Source organism: Lissotriton vulgaris, chromosome 5, assembly GCF_964263255.1.
Source record: "Lissotriton vulgaris chromosome 5, aLisVul1.2, whole genome shotgun sequence".
NCBI classification, from domain to species: Eukaryota; Metazoa; Chordata; class Amphibia; order Caudata; family Salamandridae; genus Lissotriton; species Lissotriton vulgaris.
The window spans coordinates 765,409,032-765,430,908 of NC_141693.1; the positions used below are offsets into that span (position 1 = coordinate 765,409,032).

General features: G+C 45.1%; 1 protein-coding gene across 1 annotated transcript in view; it reads left to right on the forward strand.

The window, feature by feature from the left end:
* Positions 1-21,877, forward strand: part of PPIH (peptidylprolyl isomerase H) — a 192,187-nt gene that overhangs the window by 116,223 nt on the left and 54,087 nt on the right. Inside the window, exons 7-9 of the mRNA XM_086920207.1 lie at positions 1,633-1,720; positions 6,119-6,159; positions 16,289-16,362. Coding sequence (XP_086776333.1) covers positions 1,633-1,720; positions 6,119-6,159; positions 16,289-16,357 — 198 coding nt within the window. The 3' untranslated portion in view covers positions 16,358-16,362. The remainder of the gene's footprint in view (positions 1-1,632; positions 1,721-6,118; positions 6,160-16,288; positions 16,363-21,877) is intronic.

A 21,877-nucleotide genomic window follows, 5' to 3' on the forward strand; every position in this document is an offset into this window, starting at 1 on the left:
CTAGAAAATGTGTATTTAGCAAGTTCCTGATGTGGAGATGAAAAGTAGGCACTCTGATCGATGGTGCAATGATGTTTCAGATCATAGATGCTTACCTTCTGAAGGCTTGCCTTCTAATAGTTTTCTTTTTTGCAATCTTTGATTTCCAGTAGTCTGGTGATGTCTTAGATGTATACCTTTTCTCCTGCCAAGTTGAGTCGTGCATTGTTTGTTTATGTATATTCAGTGCCACTTCATTTGGGCTCGTAGGATGTCCAGACTGAAGATCATTTGTTCATAGCAGTTAGTAGGTTAAAAAAGAATCCTTGGCTGCTCATGTTTGATCCCCTTCCAAACCTGCATGTATTTCTTGTCTAGTGTCCCTACCCTCATGGTACAATGCAAATGGCAACTGTTATGCTTTCTGTATCATTGGTGCCCCATTTTTTAAATTCAGCCTTTAATTTGTGTATCCTGTTGATGTATCTGCCAAGCTTTTCTTCATTTTTGCGTTCTTTTGATAGGTGAGTGGTGCAGTATTTTGTGGCTTCCTTTGGGCCCTTAGGCCTGAGGAGCTTTCTGCGCCTAACAAGAGGGCTATAATGAGAGCTGCCAGGCCATTTTTATGGCCTTTAATTCAATATGTTTTTCAAGGCGTTAAGTTGGCGAGAGCGAGCAAGGAATGTTGTACGCTAGACCACCTCCTTGCAAGATTTCACAGTGTAGACGCTCGCTTTGAAGAAGCTGTCGCTCAAGTAAAACATCTTCTTGAGCAGCAGAAAAAAGCTGCTCCCTCTTGTGCTGTATGTGGTGCTGTTTGTGTTGATTGTACAGCGCAAGATAAACTCCTGGCACTAATAATCAACATGAGCAGCGTCACTTACTACACTCCGCCGCATGCAGAACTCCGCGAAGCGCAACGTAGTTTTATTTGGCAGTCACAGAACTCCGTGAATTTTGCCCAGGCCTTCTCAGGTACAAGTTAGTTTAGTGATTGAAAGCTCATTAGAACCCAGACACTAGACTGAGTACAGTAATCCTATAAATAACCAGCGATTATATCTCAGCAGCCAACTCAAAAGTAGCAGTATGCATTTTTACAGTGCGTAATACTCCAGCAGGATGATAACTTACAATATAGGCATATCCATATTATTGCAACTCTCTTAAGAGGTACACAGGAATGAAAAAGGAACAGGGCAGGCAGGATCCAGTCATCTTCCCGAAGAAATATTCAGTTTCTGATTCCTCACGGAGTTCCAGTTATTTCATGGATCCTGCCTACACTTTGATGCCTCCTCGTTATGACGCATACAACTTTGCTTTGGTGTTGATTGCTTCATATGAGCATTCACTTGTGTTTGTTTAGCTGCAAGCAAGTTTGCAGGCATACTGCCTGACATATTCATTCACTTAGGCAAGCTTGTTTTTTAATGGTTAGAAATGTCACTAAGCACACAGGGCCTGGTGCTCAAAATTAATCAGAATGCTTCTCTTCACGTGTATCGTTTCTAATTTGTGTATGTTACTGACTAGGACCTGAGTAGATGTAACAATGTTTGTGCATTTTGACTCATTGCTTCCTTGCATTATTAGGTTTTTATTTGCTTCTATTGCCGCTGGAGTAATAATTTGCTTTGAATTTATCAACAGGCCAACAGTGGTCCTGGAACCAATGGCTGTCAGTTTTTTATCACCTGCTCCAAGTGTGATTGGCTTGATGGGAAACATGTTGTTTTTGGTGAGTATGATGAGGACACATGATGTTGACCATGGTATCAGTCAATCTTCCCAGAATAGTTCCGATTTTTTAAGTTTAGAAAATATAAACATAGATTATGGACTCATACATGGAATAGCTCAGGGATATTTAAATGCATTGGCATTGTCCTTACATTTAGCAGACAGTTATTCTCTCTTGTTTCTTTCAAGGGTCCAATGGCTATGCAACTATGTTGTGAAATCAATCTAATTGAAAACCAGATGTTGGTCTGAACTGGCTTAGGTGTCCAGTTTTGTTCCTTAGTAAGAATCACTATGCACCCTAGGATTCTGAAATATTTCAGCGGAGTATTTCAGGGGGGGGGGGCATAATTCTTGAAATATCGTTATTGTTTCCTGTCTCATACCATTCGCTAGATGCTCCCTCAAGTTTAGTCAGATCAGTTGATACACATCATTGGGGTTTTTTAAAGCCCTTCATTGTATGGACACTTTTTAGAAAATATTATTATGTAGCATGATGATAAGTTGGTTATTACTGCCAAATCTCATAGTTGCTATGTCACTGGAATTTCAGCATTCCATTACTGTTGATTTCTTCACTTGAACAATGTTTTTTACCTTTCATACTTAGTCTGATATTCACACGTGTATTTATTTTTTATTCTGTAGCATTTATCTGATGCTATGTTGAGTATTCCTGATTTGGAGGGAATCTTTTTTTCTCCCAGTGGTGATCCTTTGTATTGTTTCCCCGCAAGCTCTAGGCAAGGATGTAGGATGTATAATCATGGGGATGGGGGAGGCAGAGTGAGAATCCTTTCAGTCTCCGTAGGTAACTTTCATAATCAGAAGGGGGAAAGGATCACTGGTCCTGCTTAAACCTTGGGTTCACAAGTCAAGGAACTGGTATCTCCCAAACATATATGACTCTCACACACGTGTATATTGATAGTGATAGTCTCTCTTTTGCGGTATATACTGTGTCCCCGCTTTTCTACACGTGCGTGCGTAATCATTGAGTCATTTTTTGTCTTGTGCACCCTCCACCAGGAGGTTTGCCTTAAGGTTTAAGGCAGTAGTGATCGTGGAAAGTGGGGGGTAGTGGTGTGATTATTAAAAAATCCGAACGACCAGACAAAAAAACAATTTAATAGGTCTGGGTTCGGACTAAAACTAAAAATTACGGATGCACTTTGCGAATTGGTAAGGGATTCTAGTGCATTATATAGAATATTGTTAAAAAGAGGTCAACATGTTTCAGCCTTTGGTAGTCAACAGATCTATAGGCTTTCGTCAGGACCAATGGGGGTAGGGTATGGAGAAACACAAAATTATGTACAATAGTACCTTAGTTTTTTGTAAGGAACTAGAAAATGGCAATACTTCCCGTCATACTCATTTCGGGCGTCAACTCTTCCATTCTCATGCTTCGGTTCGACTTATACTGAGGTGCCTATAGTTCTGACAATAATACTGTAGTGAGGTGCCCATAGTTCTGACAATATCACTGTGCGTGATCTATAGTGGAATATGCTAAACAGTGCGGTCGTTTTGTGTTTTTATCTAGAGGCACTGCAGACATTCCGAATATTCCGAGTGTGTGGTTCTTAGGAATATGAGCATGCTTATGGTGCCAAAAGAGGTTTTCCACGAGTCGCTAGTTTAACGTGGCTGCATTCGAACTCAATACGCTGCGCGCGCTCTTAAAAAAGCGTACCTTGTCTTTTTTTGGAAATTGCTCCCTCGGGGATTTGGGCTGATCGAGAGAGGCCTTACTAAAGGGGTATTAAAAGGAGGAGTTATCGAGTGCGCTTTCTTACTTACGGTTTTCCGTATGGTGAATGCGCTTAGGTTTACCCAATACCTTAGTGCCTTCTTACTCGGTCCTGGCAGCATGTGCTGACTCTGCCTGTCCTCACCCGGAACTACAGCGTGATGTGGTTCCGGGTCGATTTTTACTCCATGGCGGTAGAAATGAAAGAAATACTTCAACATGTAGTGTAGAAGGTTTCTTTTAGATTACACTCACCATTCTGTTAGTAATTAAAAAGGGGGGTGCAAATCGATATTAGTAAGCAATTCATAAGTGAAAAAATGGGGTTATTTGTGTATATAAGGAAAACATTGTTATTTTGTTTTCAATTGTCTGATCTAATGAGAGGGGCTAGAGTGGGCGCATACATTGTTGCGCTTTAGAGAGAATGCAGTGGATTTATTTTGTGGATCGTTTTGAACTACAGTGATGGGCTTGGTTTTTGGGATCACTAGTATAGTGCATATTTGGTGATCACTAAAGATGACCAGAGATAATAGGCCGTTGGGGTACCGTACTTAAGGTGGATTGTTGGGAGTTGAAGTCTCAGATCATCTGTTGAGAGATAACCATGGAACAGAGTCGTTCAGGCCTAGGGTATCTGTTTTTAACCTATGGACCCAACGTTGTTCCTTCTCGAACAGTATGTTTTCCGCGTTTCTGTCGATTGTCTCAAGACTTTCCAGAATCACCCAATGGAGGTCATTGGCAGTGTGTTGTTTTTCTTTATAGTGTGATGACATCTTTGTTGTACTTTTCTGACAGTTAACATTACTCCTGTGTTCACCGAGTCTTTGTTGCGCTTTTCGGCATGTCATCCCAATATATCTCATATTGCAAGGGCATGTAATCATATACACCACGTGACTAGTATTGCAGTTGGTGTGTTTTTTCAATTTCCATAACAAGTTTGGAAGTAATTGCAATTCTTTTGTTGGTTTTGTGGTGGCACAGACTACGCAGGAACCGCAAGGGTAGTGTCCAGTAATTGGAGGATTGTTCCATAAGCCTGGTTGTTGTTTCTTTTTTCTCGGTGGAGGTCTGGTATGGACCAGTAGATCCTTGATATTGGTACTCCTTTTATTCGCAAATCTTGGTTTTGGCCAAGTCAGGGTGTTTGATGTTACAATCTTCCAGTTGCGGTTGATTATTTTCTTCACCTGATTTGTTATTGGGCTATAGGTTGTTACACACGTAGTCCTGTCTTCAGTCTGTTTTGGGTGACTTTCGAGGAGGGATTCCCTCGGTTGGTTTCTGGCTCGTTTCGCACAGGAGTTAATTATCCTTTTTGGGTAGTCTCTGGCTGTTAGTTTTTCACAGAGGTCTGTTGCTTGAGCTTTGTAGTCTTTTATGGAGCTGCAATTTCTTCTTAGCCGTAAAAACTGGCTGTACGGAAGGTTTTCTCTTAACGGGCGGGGGTGAAAACTGTTGAAGGAAGTCCGAACCCAGACCTATTAAATTGTTTTTTTGTCTGGTCGTTCGGATTTTTTAATAATCACACCACTACCCCCCACTTTCCACGATCACTACTGCCTTAAACCTTAAGGCAAACCTCCTGGTGGAGGGTGCACAAGACAAAAAATGACTCAATGATTACGCACGCACGTGTAGAAAAGCAAGGATGTAGGATGGCCAAATACTTGATAATACTATTGTGTTCTGCTACTTCAGTTCTCAGCATGAGCGACACATTTATTCATTTTATTTTATTTATTTTAATTACTTCTAAAGCGCACTGACACTTAACAGGTATCCTGACACTGTAATACTCATCAATAAGACATGGGGTGCCTACAGAATGCCGGTGATCCGCAGTTATCGGGCTTGTATCTATTTTAAGCCACACTCTAATTGTTTGGAAAAATCCATGTTATAAGCCCTTTCCTAAAGTGGGTTAAATTGACAAACAGTCTCAGGGCGGTTGGGAGTTCGTTCTATAGTCGAGCTGCTTCAAAGATGAAAGGAGACCTCCAGGCATTTGCTTCACTTATATAGATGTTGCTTATTAAAACAGACAAAAGAGCAGCAAGGGGCTATGTGGGGTGAGTTGTCAGTGCTCACATTCAAAAACATGCCCAGCAGGTTAAATCAGTTAACTGCACTGAACATTTCTTAGATTGAGCTACCTCAATGGTAAATTAAAAAGACAACCAGATAAATTGTGCCATTGCTATGTAATACTGTAAACTACATCATACAGATCACATCAACTCCCACATTGGTTGTATGGGGATGTTAAATAACATCAGCAACAACTAAGTGCCCTACATGAACACATGCTGTATGATTCTCTCATTCACTGAACTATCCCGAAGTATATCAGATGTAATTAGCCTTTGGTCCTTAGTCATCCTTGTGCATAAATGCAGACTTCTCTTAAGAGGGAAGTTTGAGGTAGTAGAATTCATCTGATGGAATGTTGGGCAGCAATGAAAATTTACTTAAACTGTGTACAAAATGTATTGGTGTGCTAAGACTATCAATAGAGGTATACAATTTTTACATATACAATCATTTAACACATTGAAGTAAACTGAATTGTTCAACCTTTTGCTGAACTCATTTCCTATGTACCTGTAACTTAAAATTATTTTCTCATAGGTAAAATTATCGATGGACTTCTTGTAATGAGGAAAATAGAGGTGAGTTTGCTCTATTGTCATTAATGTGCCAAATACAAAAGATATTGCGAGTTTTAGTGGTTGTAAATTATTTTTTACATCTTTTGTCTTATGTCATTCTTCTGAATTCTCCTGTTATTAACATGACTTGTTCAAGCTGAACATTGATATATTTTCTCAAATAAAACATATTGCATTTGACTCCTCTCAGCAAATTTCTGTGTGAGGACATCAACATCCTATGAGAGCATATGTAATCGTCTCTGCCTATTTGTGATTTTGAACATACGTTTTAACGGCTAGTTAAGCAACTTGCAACCTGGAGATCTCTTAAGAATCTAGATTCTAATCACTGGATGAAAATGTAGAGCTGTTTTGTTTCATTGCGTGTTTAGAAAGCGTAACAATCATGTTTGTCGATTCTCCAAAATGGTAGAGATAAAAGAAAGTGATAAGATGCACTTCGTAACCCTGATTGCCATCAGAGGGTTAACCAGTTATCCTACCCTTTGCTTCTCAAAAGTCATGTTTGCAGCAAGTTTCAAAGCGTAGGCCATACCATTGAAACTACAGAAAATAAACAGGACCTTACGGCCAGTTATTTACCATTCTGAAGCTGCCTTCATGACTCCTCAGACAAGAGGAACCAAGCCCAGATTAGGGATAGCAAGTTAAGTGGCTGGTTCTCCTGGCCACTATAAATTGGCATCCTAGGGAAAGATCACTGAGGGGCTTCATGGTGCCAAATTTTGAAGCTGTTACCAAAAATATTTCAGGGACGCCATTGCGACTGTGTCAATAATAAGTCAGCCTATGATTGTTAAAAGAAATTTAATGTTCACAATGATGGCTTATGACCGTCTGGCAGATACAATATGTATTACCATTTAAAGCGTTAATGTTAAGCCTTCAATAATATACAAAAACTTCCCTACCTTTTAGAATATTTGATCTTTTTTTTTTATTTATTACAAAAAAAGTTAAACGAATTGGCTTTGAGATACAGTAGTTGATTTCCAGTACTTGTAATATGTGACACATCGGCATAACCATGCCTTACCAGCTGCATTACATTGCCAATATTTACCATGGCAACAGTAGCCACAATAGAAAAGTGTTGATTACATACCTTTGTCAAGTCATTTACAGCTGTGATCTGATAGAGACTACTAGCCGCAGATTCCTTAACGTAGAATTATCCCCAGGTGTGAGACTGGATCCGGAAAACTTTTTGCCACAGCATCCCTGTGCGCCGGGGGGACAGCATCACACGACTCTGCCCAGGCGTCGTCCGCATACGTGACGTCAGCGAGGTCACATAAGTCTCACCCCGGCGCACCTACGTTAGTTTTTTCCTTTTCCGCGTGCAACGCGGATCCGGTCTCGGTTCGGGCCTGTTTAGGCCCCTTTCTTCTTTCATCAGTGTGATATCTTTTGGTGGAACAGTGTGCGAATGCCTTGGGGCTTTAAGACTTGCACGTCATGTGAGCGCCTTATGTCGGCGACGGACCCTCACCTCATTTGTATGTGGTGTTTAGGGGAAGATCACAGCACCACCGATTGTGAAGCGTGCCAACAGTTGAAGCCGAAGTTGCGGCGGGAGCGCCGGATGAAACTACTCTTGGCGTGTCTCTCAAGGTCGGCTTCATCCCCTCGGTCAGTCTCGGCAGAAGGTTTCAGGAACGGCCGTCGTCATCGGCGACCTCATCCCTCTTCGATGTCGAACAAGCGTTGCTCCCTGGTGAGTAAGTGTCGCAGCTTGTCCCCGGGGGCTGGTGTTTGGCATGCCGGGGGCGTGGGCTCTCCGCGGGTGATGCGGCTTCGCGTGTCGTCCTCCTAGCCACCGTTTCCCGGTGTGGGGGCGTCGAGAGCCCAGATGGAGACATATGCGGCGGCTTTGCAGGCCTCGCTGGCGTCTCCTCCTTCCCCTCCTGGGACGTCGGCAGGTCCCTGTGGGGCCCTCCGCGGCGTGGCCGGTTGCTCCGGCCCTAGCGCCGACTGGTTCGGTTCCAGGCTTGGAAGATGTGGTGCTGTTGGGGTGCTGCCCTTCGGGGGTCCCTCCCTCAGACCACGGCGCCTCTGCCTCGCCGTTAACTCCTGCGGGAGTCCCTGTGGTGTTGCGGGAGGTCACCAGGGCTTCGGGTCGCATCCCGAGCCCCGCTCGGCCCTCTGGACAGGCGGCAGCCTTGTCCACAGCTTAGCTGATGCCGCTACGGCGCTGGCGCCTGCTGGCCCGGGGGGCGACACAGGGGTCGGTGGACCCCCCTCGTCCCGCTCTGGGTTTGAGGCTGGACGGGACCCCTCGTTCCCCTCCGGGCCCCTCTCTTCCCTCCACGCAGGCGGCTTCCTCGTCGGAGGTTGAATCGGCCCTGGCGGCGCTGCATTGGTCAGCGGACCACCTATGTCACATTCTGGGCCGAGGCTGGCGGAGGCCTTCTTGTCACTCCCCTGATCCCGCTCGTCCCTCCACGCAGGCGGCGGCCTCGTCGGAGGTCGAGTCTGTGCCGTTCCGGCACCACCCCTTGGCCACTTCGGCTCCGGTCCCCGGCGCTGCGTGACTTTGAGGAGCCCTGTCCGGCGTCGTCTTCGGCGCCGGATGGTAATGACGTCCTGTCTCAAGCTGCGGACTCTGCAGCGCCGGACAGGCGTCAAGTCGCGGATTCATCTTCGGACTCTTCTCCGGAGGTTGGGTGCCTGCTGGTTTCATCCTCACCGGAAACAGGCCACCACGTGGTAGCTTTTTCACCGGTCTCATCGAAGGGCGGCTACCCGCCATTCCTGAGGCCGCGGTGTTCACCGGAGGAGAGTCGGGTCCCCCACTCTTCGGTTCCTCCTTCTAACTTCCAGGTCTGGCCTTTGCCCGCCCCCCTTGGCTTCGGGGATGGCCGCCTTACTTTGCAGCCGTCGCCCACGGAGGAGCTGCTTTCTCCTCCCCAGGGCCCTTCGGAGGCGGGTGCAGCCTTTGCTCACGCGGTGTCCACGGCTGTGGGTATTCTGCGCATGGGTGACCCGGTTGCTCATTTCCCAGCAGATCATCTTTTGGAGGTTCTCCATCAGGGCTCTGGTGGGAGGGGGCTATTGCTTCGCTTTGGGCGTTTGCACCTTTCTTCCGTGATGGGGACTTGGGGGCGCCCCACCTAAGGGGATCCGGTGGGTCAACACTTCCTGCACCGGCACCTTCCAGCGCTACGTGACTCGGCGTGTCTTTCCCTCCACCCCTCTGCCTCCAGTCCACTTTTGTGGATTGCTTTTCCCTCCCTGTCGCTACTGTTGTCTCCTCGTTCCCAGGAGGCCCACTGGCTGGACTCTTGGGGGCTCAACATGTTCGCCTCGACCAGTGCTGCTGCTATGCGGGCCCTTAACACCTTATGTGTGTTGGCTAGGGATATCTCTTCTTTGTGGGACTCGGCTTTGTGGGATCCACCGCATCACAGGAGACTGTTCAGGTTGACTTACGGCATCATGCGTTGGATGGCTGGGAGCTAGCAGCGTTTGTTCTCCGCTCCGCTCCGCTCTGGACATCTCGTAGGTGCTGGGCCGTGCCATGGCTTCCTCGGTCGCCATGCTTGGGTTCGGGACGGTGTGTACCCTGAAAATATTCGGGAGCGGCTGGTTGATCTTCCATTCAATGGCACTCGGTTATTCCATGCCCTGGCTGACTCCGCCGTCCAGAGGTTCTTGGCAGGGCTCCGTCCTCCTCCTTCTTCTCCCTCTCAGTGACTGCTGAGTTGATCTGGTTCTTGGACCTTCTTTTGGGCAGGTTGCCCTTGCTGTTAGGTGAGTTTTATGGCCACTCGAGTCCTCCTTGCAGGGACTGTGGCTTTGTTGGTTGCTGGACTGCCCCTTGTTGACTGTGTGTTTTTGCTTGAGTTATCTGCACAGAAGTGGCCCTGAGATTAGGCCTTCTGTTTTTTCTCTTGGGCTGCTTGACAAACCTTCTGCTGTTTTTTTTTCCCCCCGTGCTCTTTTGTTTTTTCCTCTGCTGTGGAAGGTTCTTCCAAAGAGGGTTCCCATGTCTTGGGACTTAATGTACTCTATGTGGGGTAGTGGTAGCTGTTATATAGCTTGCGCTCTGCTTGGGAGTTCTGGTCCCCTTTAGGCCTCTGCTCTCCATGGCTTTTATTAATGTTGCTGATGCTTCTTAGGTCGTGTGCGCGGACCCCTCGTTGTAGTGGTCCGGGCATTTCCTCACCTTCATGCTCCTGTCCTGGAGGCTGGGATGGTTCTGTGTTTCTCCCTTTGTCAGGCATAGCCTGCCCGGTCTTCCTGGGGCCCGGGCTGTTCTTCCTGCTTCAGGCGGCTTATTTCTGCCGGCGCTGCTCTGTCTGGTTGTTGCCTTCCGTCTATGGTGGGCTCGCCTTCTTTTCCCTCGTTTCCTTGGGCCCTCTAGGCTTTCTTCCTCCTCTTCCTTGTCCTGGCATTGGATGGAAGCTCTGTTGCCTTGTAGTGGTGTGGGGTGCTTCAGCCTCCCTGGCCTTGCCCTTGGTTCCTCTGTTGAGAGTGAACGGACCTTCTTCTTCTTCTTCTTTCTTCATCCCACACCCCTCTTGGAGTCGGTGGTGTCCTGCTTCTGGGGATTTCCCCCTTGCCTGGGCGGACGGGGCTCTTTGCCCTGTCTATTGGACTAGTCCCCTGTGGGACCCTCTGTTATGTCCAGGCTGGTGTAATCCTTCCACAGACCCTCCGTCCCCTTGTGTATGGCTAGGGTATCTATTCTACGTTAAGGAATCTGCGGCTATTAGTCTCTTTCAGATGTACGAGTTACTTACCTTCGGTAACGATGTATCTGGTAGAGACAATTCTAGTCGCAGATTCCTTCACGGCCCGCCCTTGCTCCGCGTTCTGCGAGGACCCTCTTCACTCGCCTCCCGGTGGATGGCTATGTTGAATGAGTGCATTGTTTCGCTCTTTTGACAAGATATTTTGTCTTGTTTCTTGTTCCTACCTCTTCTTTGGCAATGTAGGGGCTGGGTCTATAGGTACTCCTGTGCCCCTCTGCTCTGGTTGCTCTGGGATTGCTGCTTGCCTTTACTTTCGTCCCTCCCTTCCCTCCCTCTTGTTCCTAAGGGTCATGGCGCCTCTGCTACCCTCGGGTCCTTTGGCCATGCCCTGCCCTGGCTCCCTTGGGGGGTTGTCGCACTCTGTGCTGGGGTTGCCTTGGAGGTCTGTCGTTCCTGGTTTGTCTTCGAACTGGCTCCCCTTCATTGTTCTTGGTTGGGGTTGTAGTCCTGCTACATGTTATCATGATGTTTTGCTTATGTTCCTTGTATAAAGGGGGGGAACTGTCTACATACTGGCAGGATGGCTGCTCAGGGCGGTGCTCTGTTCTTTCTTCTTTCCCTGCCTTTGGGTACTGCAGTGTTGGCACTGCTCCTTATGGTGTTCTTCGTCACCTTTCCCTTTTCCACTTTTTCTGCTGTTTCGCACACTGTTCCTATGCTCCCACAGTTTCACTGCTCGCTTCGAGTTGTGGTGCAGAAAAGTTCTCCGAAGAAAACTGACGTAGGCGCGCCGGGGTGGAACTTATGTGACCTCTCTGACGTCACGTACTCGGGCGACTCCTGGGCGGAGTCACGTGATTCTGTCCCCCCTGGCGCGCAGGGATACTGTGGCAAAAAGTTTTCCAGGTCCAGTCTCACACCTGGGGATAATTCTACGTTAAGGAATCTGCGGCCAGAATCAACTCTACCAGATACATCGTTATCGAAGGTAAGTAACTCGTACATCAAAAATATTTACAAGAATCTTGCATTAGAAACCCTAATTTGATTAGATAGGTCAATTTATTACAAATCAAAGTAAGTGCCTTAAGGTCTAAGAGGCAATTAATATTGCTCCAGAGTTGTGAAGAAAAATAGCAAACCAAATGATAATATTAATGCCCTTGTTACAACCTCATTTTACATATTCATTACATTAACAGTAATAATTCGCTTGGACAGCAATGTATGAAAAATATATGATTATTTTATTTTTCTTAGTATTTGTTTCATTTTTATGTCTTTTTTTCCATTTTGAGCAATAAGTTTTTATATTTTTTCCATAAAATGTATATTCATTAAATTCATAGAACAACAATTATAATTAGTACAAACAACAATAAATAACATGCAATATCTATTGTAAACAAAGACACTCAACAATATACATGTAAGTACAAAAATAGTGCTGTACGATATGTTCGGTCGCTGGAAAATTTTATGAAGGCAAATGCGGTAGAATAGAACACAACGCGTTTCGGCCTGAGGCCTTCATCAGGTGACCGTCATTTCGTTTTTAACAGAGACAGGTGTACAACAAATTCTGAAATTAATTATCCTGTAGAGTAGATTCCAGTTATTTTATAAAAGCGGAAGTTCTGTTGTTTATAATCCTAGGGAGGTTTCAGCAGGAATTATGTAACACTGGTATTTGCTCTTTCCACTTCTTATTTTCAATCAAGGTTACTCATGGGTGTATTTTTAAGTTGAGTAACGGTTCATAGGCATAACTTATGCTGGGGGTCGCGTAACTAGTTAGCATGCTCCAAACAGAAGCCGAAGTTCTTCATTTATCACAATGAAAACCTGGGAGCTTAAACCTTTAAAATGATCCATTTCCTTTTTTGTTGGGACTATGCATGATGGGCCAGAGAATTCAGTAGAAGTTAGAGGACTCATTCACTTTTAAAAACCAAGCTACTTTCCTCATGGAACTGTAGCATCCTCTCCAGCCTGGGTACTCGTAAATGAACATGCCACACAAAGAGCTTAGTATTACACGTCTTTATTCCCATGTGTGTAACTGCAAACTCTACGTTCTAAACATGAACTCTATTCACCACACCCAAACTCTTACTTCATAGTTCTACGGAGCCCGTCTGGAACCAAAAGGGTCCCTTCATTGCTAACTCACAATGCACTACACCTCCGATCTTGTTAAATAAAAAATGCAATTTTTTTAACAGATATACAACCTACACACGCATACATTACAATTCCTCGATAAGTTGTCATGGAGCCCCTGACCAAACGCCCAGATCGTGTCTACTGAGAAGAGAAGCATCCATGACTGGTGATGTAGGGACAGATTCAGTCACAGGGCTCTCTACTCTCTCAATCGAACCAGTCTCATCTCTGACATCAGGTACTGATGAATAATGAGGCAGATGCCTGAAGTGCGAAGAATCTTGTGTAATAGACTTTCCAGGATGGTGAGCAGTCACCATGCGACCTTTCCTAGTCACAACTTTGAAAGGTTCTGCATCTAAGGGAGCATCAGATTTGTGTGCTCTCTGTTGTCGCACCAATACTCGATCACCTTTAGTGAAAGTAATGTATGTTCTTTCCTTTTTTTGTTTACGGCATTAGTCTGTTGCAAATCTTCTGTTGGTCCATTGTGGTAACTTGGTCATCATGGCTTTCCCGAACATCAAGGTGGCAGGACTTTCACCTGTTGTTGCATGAAGAGTCAACTAGTAAGCTCTAAGAACAGCAGACTTCAGATCAAGCTTCTCGGATGTAGCATGCTGGATGGCCTTTTTCAGTGGGCTCATTAAGCGCTAAACAATGTCATTTGCTTGCGGCCAAAGAGGTCTGCTTTTCTGATGCTTCTCAGTGAGGCGATTGAGAAAGTCTCTGAATTCTCCACTGTTGAATGGTGGGCCATTGTCAGACTTTATAATTGAAGGAACACACACTCGTGAGTGGTAGATGAGATTTCTACCAATGGAAAAAGGGAGTATTTATCAATGACCACAATCAGGTGATGTCCATTGTCAAGATGGCCAAAGAAATCAACAGCGATTCTCTCCCATACAAGTTTTGGCAAATCAAGTACATTCAAGGCATTTTGAGTGGGTCTGGGAGATATGCAACTGCACACATGACAGGTCTTCAACACTCTTTCAGCTCGCTTATCAAGTTAAGGAAACCAAACTCAATCACACAGAGCTCGCTGTGTGACAACAGTTCCACAATGTTCTTCATGGGCGGCTTCAATTATTTGTTGTCGCAGGCTGTTGGCTATGACATTTCTTGAACCTCGTAAGACAATACCTTCTTGAGTAACGGACAGTTCATCATTCACATTTTTGAGATTTTGGTTTTCGTTGTGCTGTTTCCAAGATTGATGTGTAATAATTAGTTTTAGCATCAGCTTGTCACTATCTTTGCTCATTGCAGCAATTATTTGTTCTAATGAAATAGTGACAGCTGTATTGGACCTTACGATGAAGGCAATGTAGGCTTTGGCCGCTTTGGACGGGTTACCAGAGCACTGTACTGGCACTTGTGAAAAGTAGTCAACAGGGTTTTGATCTTTCCCTTGTGGTACACAATAGTGTAGTCCTATTTCTGTAGTTGCAAACCACAACGTTCAATTCTAGTAGGCATTATGGCTTTTGGATTGCCAAAGATGGTAAGCAATGTTTGATGATCCATTACAAGAGTGGAAATGTCCACAAGCCCACAACACAGCCATGCTTTCTTTCTCTGGATGCGATTTGCATGTGAATGTTTGTTTTAAAAATGGGGTTTACTTGCCGCTGCTTTGGGAATTACCCAGATGAAATTGGAAATATGTTCCCACGGGGGAATGAGCGGGAGGCTTTGTAGTCACACTTTCGTCAAAGGTCCTATCCCATCTGTGAACCTGCGGCAAGCAGGGGAGCGGAGTTGTATTTAGGGCTCTCTGGGATACAGTCAGCGCAGATCTGCTTGCCTGCTTTGACTGAAAGCATAGAGCACGGCTGCAGTAGGGGGAAGGTAGGCAGGGAAAGGTGGAAGGCGTTGATCAAGGATGGCAGGCAAGTTCTTTTTTTTTACCTTTGGGACAGATATGCATTACAGAGGCCATGTTATGTATGGCTCTTCCATTACTCCATTCCCCATTACTCCTCTGCCACTGCGTAGCATTTGAAGGCAGGGGCCTATGATTTTGGGGAGGTCATACATAACCTCAGGGTTCTGAGTGACATCATAGACAACTCTAGCTTCGCCCTTTTGATGTCACTCTTAACCCCTCGGTGAAAAACATCCCGTACTTCACTGTTACCCATCTAAATTCTATATGTTATGTATTGCTTACATAGGAAGCCTCTATCATTTACATACGATTTTAAATCTGGAAATTCACTGCTATGAAATAGCAACAGTTGATCACAAAACTGGTTACCCACTGTTGCTACGTCATAAAGGCCTTCTAGGCCAGGCTGATAGGGCTGTTTGAGAGCCTGTTAGTGCTGAGATGCTTGTATTCCTTTACTGAAAGCAGAACACAGAGCTGCTGGAGAAGGAAAGGAGGGAGAGAAGGTGGTGGGGGTTGGTTAAGGTAAGGTTTTTCACATTTGGGCCCAGAACAAGAGGGCGGATTGTGAATGGCTCCACCATTACTCCTTTGCCTCAGCCTGGCAGTTATATGCTGTCCCAGCTGATTTGGGGAGCCATAAATAACATAAAATTATACATGCGTAACTGTGAGTATGGTGATGTTTTTCACTTAAATGTTCTGAGTGACATCCTAGACAACTCGAGCTTCACTCTCATTGTCTATTAGATGTCACTCAGAACCCCTTGGTGAAAAAACATCCTTGTAACTCAGTCACTGACCTATAATGCTATATTTTAACTATTGAACTTCCACTCCATATGTTCTAAGATTTTTTGCCATTTTGGTTATTAAAATTGTACTTTTAATATTTTAGTATTTTTATTCATATTTAACATTTTGTTAACAGTGGTGTTTTTTGTCTATCAAACATCTCACACATATTCTCTGGGTATTTTCCTTCCTGCTTAAACCAAGCTTTCAATGGTTAGCCAAGAATCCAATTCATGCACAACTGGTTTTACCTTTTGTGGGTCCATGTGCTTAGGCTCGGTGGAAGCATAGACAAAACTTGCGACAAGTATGTGACCTCCTCGCCTTTTAGACTGGCAGTATGATTTCATATAAGAATTTATTGAGTTAGCACCTTTTGTTTGGGTTAAATTAAATATAATCACACTGACATATTGCAAAGTGCCATCCCTTTGAACTCCAGATGGGAAACATGTTTTTTTACCATGTGCTGTGCCCCTTGTACTTGGTGAGTTCTCAAAAAATTATCATAAATTCAGGGAACAAGTCTTGCTTACGTACATAACACCATTTCTGGTCCTCATTTTTGCAGAACGTGCCTACTGGACCTAATAATAAGCCCAAATTGCCAGTTATTATTTCCCAGTGTGGGGAAATGTAATATAGGTAAGTGATTTATGAAATTCTAATATATTATCTTATCATGAATAGTGCTTAATTTGTAAAACAATGTCCATAGCATATGTTGCTATAGCTATGCATGCTCTGCCTACTCCTTCCATTTAGTGTTGCGAGGGGACATTTGCAAGTTGTTTATCTTCAAAGATGTTTTGAGTAACGAGATACCCCATGACGCCTCCGATAGGTCAACAAACTCAACCTTTCACCAATAATACTAAACCAGACTACCTCCGCTGTCCACTGTGGACCATTACTATTCATCACTTTACCATAACAAGACTACAGCCACTTCACTTTGCTAAATATCTCACTCACCAATTCCTTGGCCCATTCTACATTACCATCAATCTTGCGTTCTCATCAACCAGTATTACCTTGAAAAAGTCTCACCAACAAAACATGTCAGCTGTTTTTTTTCATCCCATTTTATCTGAATATTCATGACATTGTTATTTGGCTGCCAATTGATACTGCTGGCCATTTTGCCAGAAGGTCGGAGATAAACGTAATACGCATTGTTAGTATAAAATCTTTTATGCTCACATAATGGAGATTGTAATATAGCCTGTGTCAAAAACAAAACAGGACCAAGTCTCATCCTAAAATACTTAATAAACTGGACCTTACGGTCCATCTTTTCAACCTTCTGAGCTTACATATGCATAATTTACTTATTGTTAGTTCTTCCCAGATGTACTCAAGACTATTTTGTTACTTTTTTTAATCTGTCCTAAATGTAATTTGAAACTTTTCAGGTCTGACCGTCATTGCGTTTGCAACTTCTGACTGTCTGTGCAGCTTGATAGTCGACCTGCTCGGTATGTAATGCATTAAAGTATAAAAAGATGACCAATTACTGACACGAATGCCACTGGGCTCACTACAAGATGCAGCATAGACATTACTTGGATCCGGCAAAGAAGAGGAAGAACCTGGGCCCAAAGATATTCAGTCGTCTTTGTCCTGTGATGTATCAGAGGGAAAGGAGAGGGAACTTCTATTGCACCAGAGCACAGGCCATAGAACAAAATGACCTTAAAGCCTCCATTCCACCATGCGCACTCAAGGATCAACTCCCTTTAGATCAATCTTGGGGAAAAAAGTCCTCACCTCAAGTCTGAGCACTGCACCTGAGGGAGTCAAGGGTGACTTACAAGAGACACTGACCGTGGGATAGAACTCCAGGCTCTGAAACCTCTCTACCCCACAGTGACCCTCCTTGCTCAAGAAAAGCCTCCAGCAAAGGCCACCAAGCCTTTACATTCATTCCATGCTGGCTCAACCCTGAGCCTCAGAGAAACCACCCTTGAAGTCAACATCCTCTTTAAGCTGACGGTTAGACTCACCCCAAGATCCGCTCTGAAACACACCTCTATGCTAAAATTGGGCTGGTGGAAAGTCCCACCTTTAAGCTCTGTGAGGTGCCTGAAGTCAGGCAGAAAAAATATTTTCCCTTCCCAAGGGAAAATCTGCACACAACCAACCTTGCAGGACCAGCCCCATAGACCTCACCTCCCCAAAAAGAGAAGTTCACCTCGGAAAAAAAAATATTTGTAGCACTACAATCCTTTCTGATTTCAAGGGACAAGACCCCTAGTCCAGCACAAACTACCCTGGCTTTACACAACACCATAAGCTCCTTGACTTTGCACACTACCACCTCATACGTTGCGACTGTCCTCTACTCTTTCAGATCTCACTGATTAAGTCCACGAGAGCTCTTCTAATACTCACAAACCTATCACACATCACACTCACGGATGGGGAAGATCCTTGGCACATCTATCATATTGAGCCCCAAGAAGATCCGATCTACGGCACTATCCTGTCAATACCCCATTCCGGCCTCCTCCCTCCATTACACTACTGCCTTCCCTGCAGTCATAGAGCGGTGCAGCACAACAAGCTTAAGCTCTAAATAGTGGTGGAGGAGGAGGAATGTTTAATTGAAACTCTCCCTGAAACCAAGAGGTCTGTCCAGTACTGGCCCATGCTAAAACGCATGATGAAATGTAATATGGACAACTCCAAGGACCCAGTTAAGGTTATGATTATCACCCATGGGTTAAAAAGAAATACAACCCTAAACAACCGAGTTTACGTCAAGGGCCAAGTCCTGCCTGATTCTCTGTTTGTGCATCAAGCTAGACAGAATGTTTCTGCCATGGCAACAGGGGATGCATTTCCGTAGATAAGGAGAGAAACACAGTCAATGTTGCTGGGAAGCATGGCTGAGTATTTCGGGATTCCCAAGAAAACCTGAATCTTGCAGTTTGCACTAGACCTCAGCCTCAAAACCGTATATCTTGATGGAGCACTTTGCAGGACTGCATTCTGCTGCTCTGCACAGGGGATTACAATATATGGGAATACATCTTGACCCTCTACATCAAGGATGCATACATTCCCATGCAGCCGGGGCATCACAGCTCTGTGTGCTTTGTGTAAGTGACCACAACCAATTCAGATGAATATCCTCACAACAGCCCTAGTGATATTTATCAAATGTTTAGTGGTGTTAACTGCGTACCCGAACTGAAACTTCTTAGATGGATGAATGGCGAATAAATGAACAGCAGCCGAGAGTAATACTTAGCGCACTGGGGTAGCAGGGTCATTGTTACACAGGTTGTGATTTACTATCAATGCCATAAAGTCACATCTCGAGCCACAGCAGGTCTAGTCCTTGGAGGTTCTGTGTTAAATACCATCATGGGGCAAGCCAATTCAAATCAAGAGGGGGTGATGGCATTCCAGAGGCTGTGACCTCTTTTTCTGACACCACATCTTCTTACAGTAAGGATGGTAATAAACCTGTTGGGGATGATCACTTCTTTCATTGCAATAGTACTGCACACTAAGCAACATATTCGCCCACTACTGGAGTGCCTAGCAGGGCAATGGCCACAAGCGGAGGATCAGTCAGGAAGACTGAGCGTTGGTACAGCTCAACAGTGTTACTGCGTGTGCTATGGTGGAACAAGAAGAATTTGTTGCTGGACAGGTCTTTTATGGGTCTTCTACCACAGGTGACCATTACCACGGATGCCTCACTCATGGGTGGGGATGCACATCTCAACCTCATGACTTTTAAAGGTCACAGCAACTACAAGGAGCTCCTGGCAGTCAGACTGGCATCTGCAACATTACCAAGGATGTCTAATTCATGGGTTGGTGAGCACATCTCAACCACATAACTGTTAAGGGGTACATCAACTTCCTGAGGCTCCTGGCATTCAGACTGGCACTCAGACAATGATACAGCTCATCTGAGGCAAAACCGTTGAGTTATGAGTGAGTTAATTACCCTTAGCCATGTTTCTGATGGATACTTCTACCTGCCGATTCCTTACTTTCTGAAGATCCCAGGTGCCAGTCTGAATCCAGAAACTCTTCCATAGCAATGCCATGCTACTCCAGTGCCATATGCAGCGTCCCTGTGACATCACTGGGGCCATAAAGCACCCCGTTAGTATGTTGACGGCAGTTCCTTTTTTTTCTGCGCCATCTATGTGATCCAGAACTCTCACTGTCTCCTCAGCAGTTGTCAACGATCTGGACAATTTTTACAGATTTCTTCAGGTGCAGCGAAATGTCTTCTCCCAGTCAGCTTTGAAGCCATGTAGGGACTTTCATGGGTATATGTTCATTACAGATCCTCATGAGATCTGGCTTTGGTGTTTGGATTCTGATCATAATGTGAAGGGCTGCGAGTCATGTCAGAGGGTGCAGCCCAAGGCCATAAAGGAAAGGGAAGCAAAGATGTTCATGACCAGGGCACAGGATGGACGTCATGGTTGCCGAAAGTCCAGGCTGAGGTCAAAGTTTCCGCCAGCATCGAAAATGTCCAAGAAGCAGCATAAGAAAATGAGGCGACATGAAACCGGACATAATCACTTTTCGAAAAATTAGCCACTAGTACCCCCAGCCTCACCAAAGCCATTGGTGTCAGACAAGGACCTGATGAAAGAAGCCACAGAGGATGCAGCGCCTTCGGCTCCATCTGACCCATTCCTTACTCCAAGGTACCCATAATGCTATTCCTGCCATTGCCTCCAGTTACGAGGTCTTCAACTTCGACACCAGCATCAGCCGAACTGTCAGGATCAGAGCCACGACTGACTCCACCTCCATTGACCATATTGTCATATTTGCCTTCGGCACCAGACCTCATCACCTCCCCAGTGCTGCACTCTACTTCCAGCAACATGATGATACCGCTGGCGCCATAGGTGATGCCACCATGGCTGCTGCGGACACCAGCACTTCCCCTTGTCACCTACTACTGAAGCGAGACCACTGGCTTCACATCTGCTCCTCTGGTGTCACTGTAAATGATTTAGCTTCCTCATCACCTTTGAAGATGAGGAACTCAACGACTGGTAGACGGAGGCATGTTTTTCTTGTGTGACTATGATCTTGCCTTTCCCACCAATCAAAAAAAAATTAGAGTTTCACAAAGAAGTTGGTCTCCATAGGTAGCATGGCTACCTTTCTCAACAGCTATGTCTGCACGCTCTGAGACATGGCACAAACAGTAATCGATAATGTGCAGGATGGCACTGGATGAGGGCAGTTCTATGATTCTGGTGCTGCTGGACCTCTCCGCCGCTTTTGATACGGTGTCTCACACGGTGCTTCTCGACCGTTTAAAGGATGTAGGTCTGGAAGGAGTCGCTCTGTCCTGGATGGAAAGCTTTCTATCTGGCCGCTCCCAAGAAGTTAGGCTGGGCTCCCATAAATCCATCCACAGGGAGCTCAATAAGGGAGTGCCACAGGGCTCTTGTTTAAGCCCGACATTATTCAACGTATATGTGGCCCCCTTAGCCAACTTAGCAAGATCATTTGGGTTTACCCCGGTGTCATATGCCGACGACACCCAACTCCTTTTCCCTTTTAAAAATCTGACACCTGCAATAAAAAGATCTTTTGCAGATGGAATGAGGGCAATATCCAAGTGGATGTCATCAAACTGTCTTCAATGTAACGTAGGGAAAACAGAGGTCATGTTGTTTAGTCAAGCAGCAACATACTGGTCACCTGAATGGTGGCCCTTGGAATTAGAACCTGTTCCCAGCCCTAAGAGCACGGTCAAAAACCTGGGAGTACTTTTGGATCAGACACTCACTTTTAAGGACCATGTAAATCAAGTGGCCAGCACTAGCTTTCGGGCAATTGGCATGTTAAAAAGAGTGTTCCCTTATCTACCAGACTGCCACAGAAAAACACTTGTGTAGGCGTTAGTCATCAGCAGAGTGGATTATTGTAACGGTCTTCTGTTAGGAGCTAATGAAGGACAACTCAAAAAGTTACAAGTGATCCAAAATACAGCAGCTAGGGCTGTCCTTAATGTACCTTTTAGGACTCCCTCTCGCCCCCTGCTGGCCAGACTCCATTGGTTGCCAGTGAGGAAGCGAGTACAGTTTAAAACTCTATGTACTATTCACAGAAGTATGATAGGTGAAGGTCCAAAATATCTGGCCAAAATCTTCCAGCCATA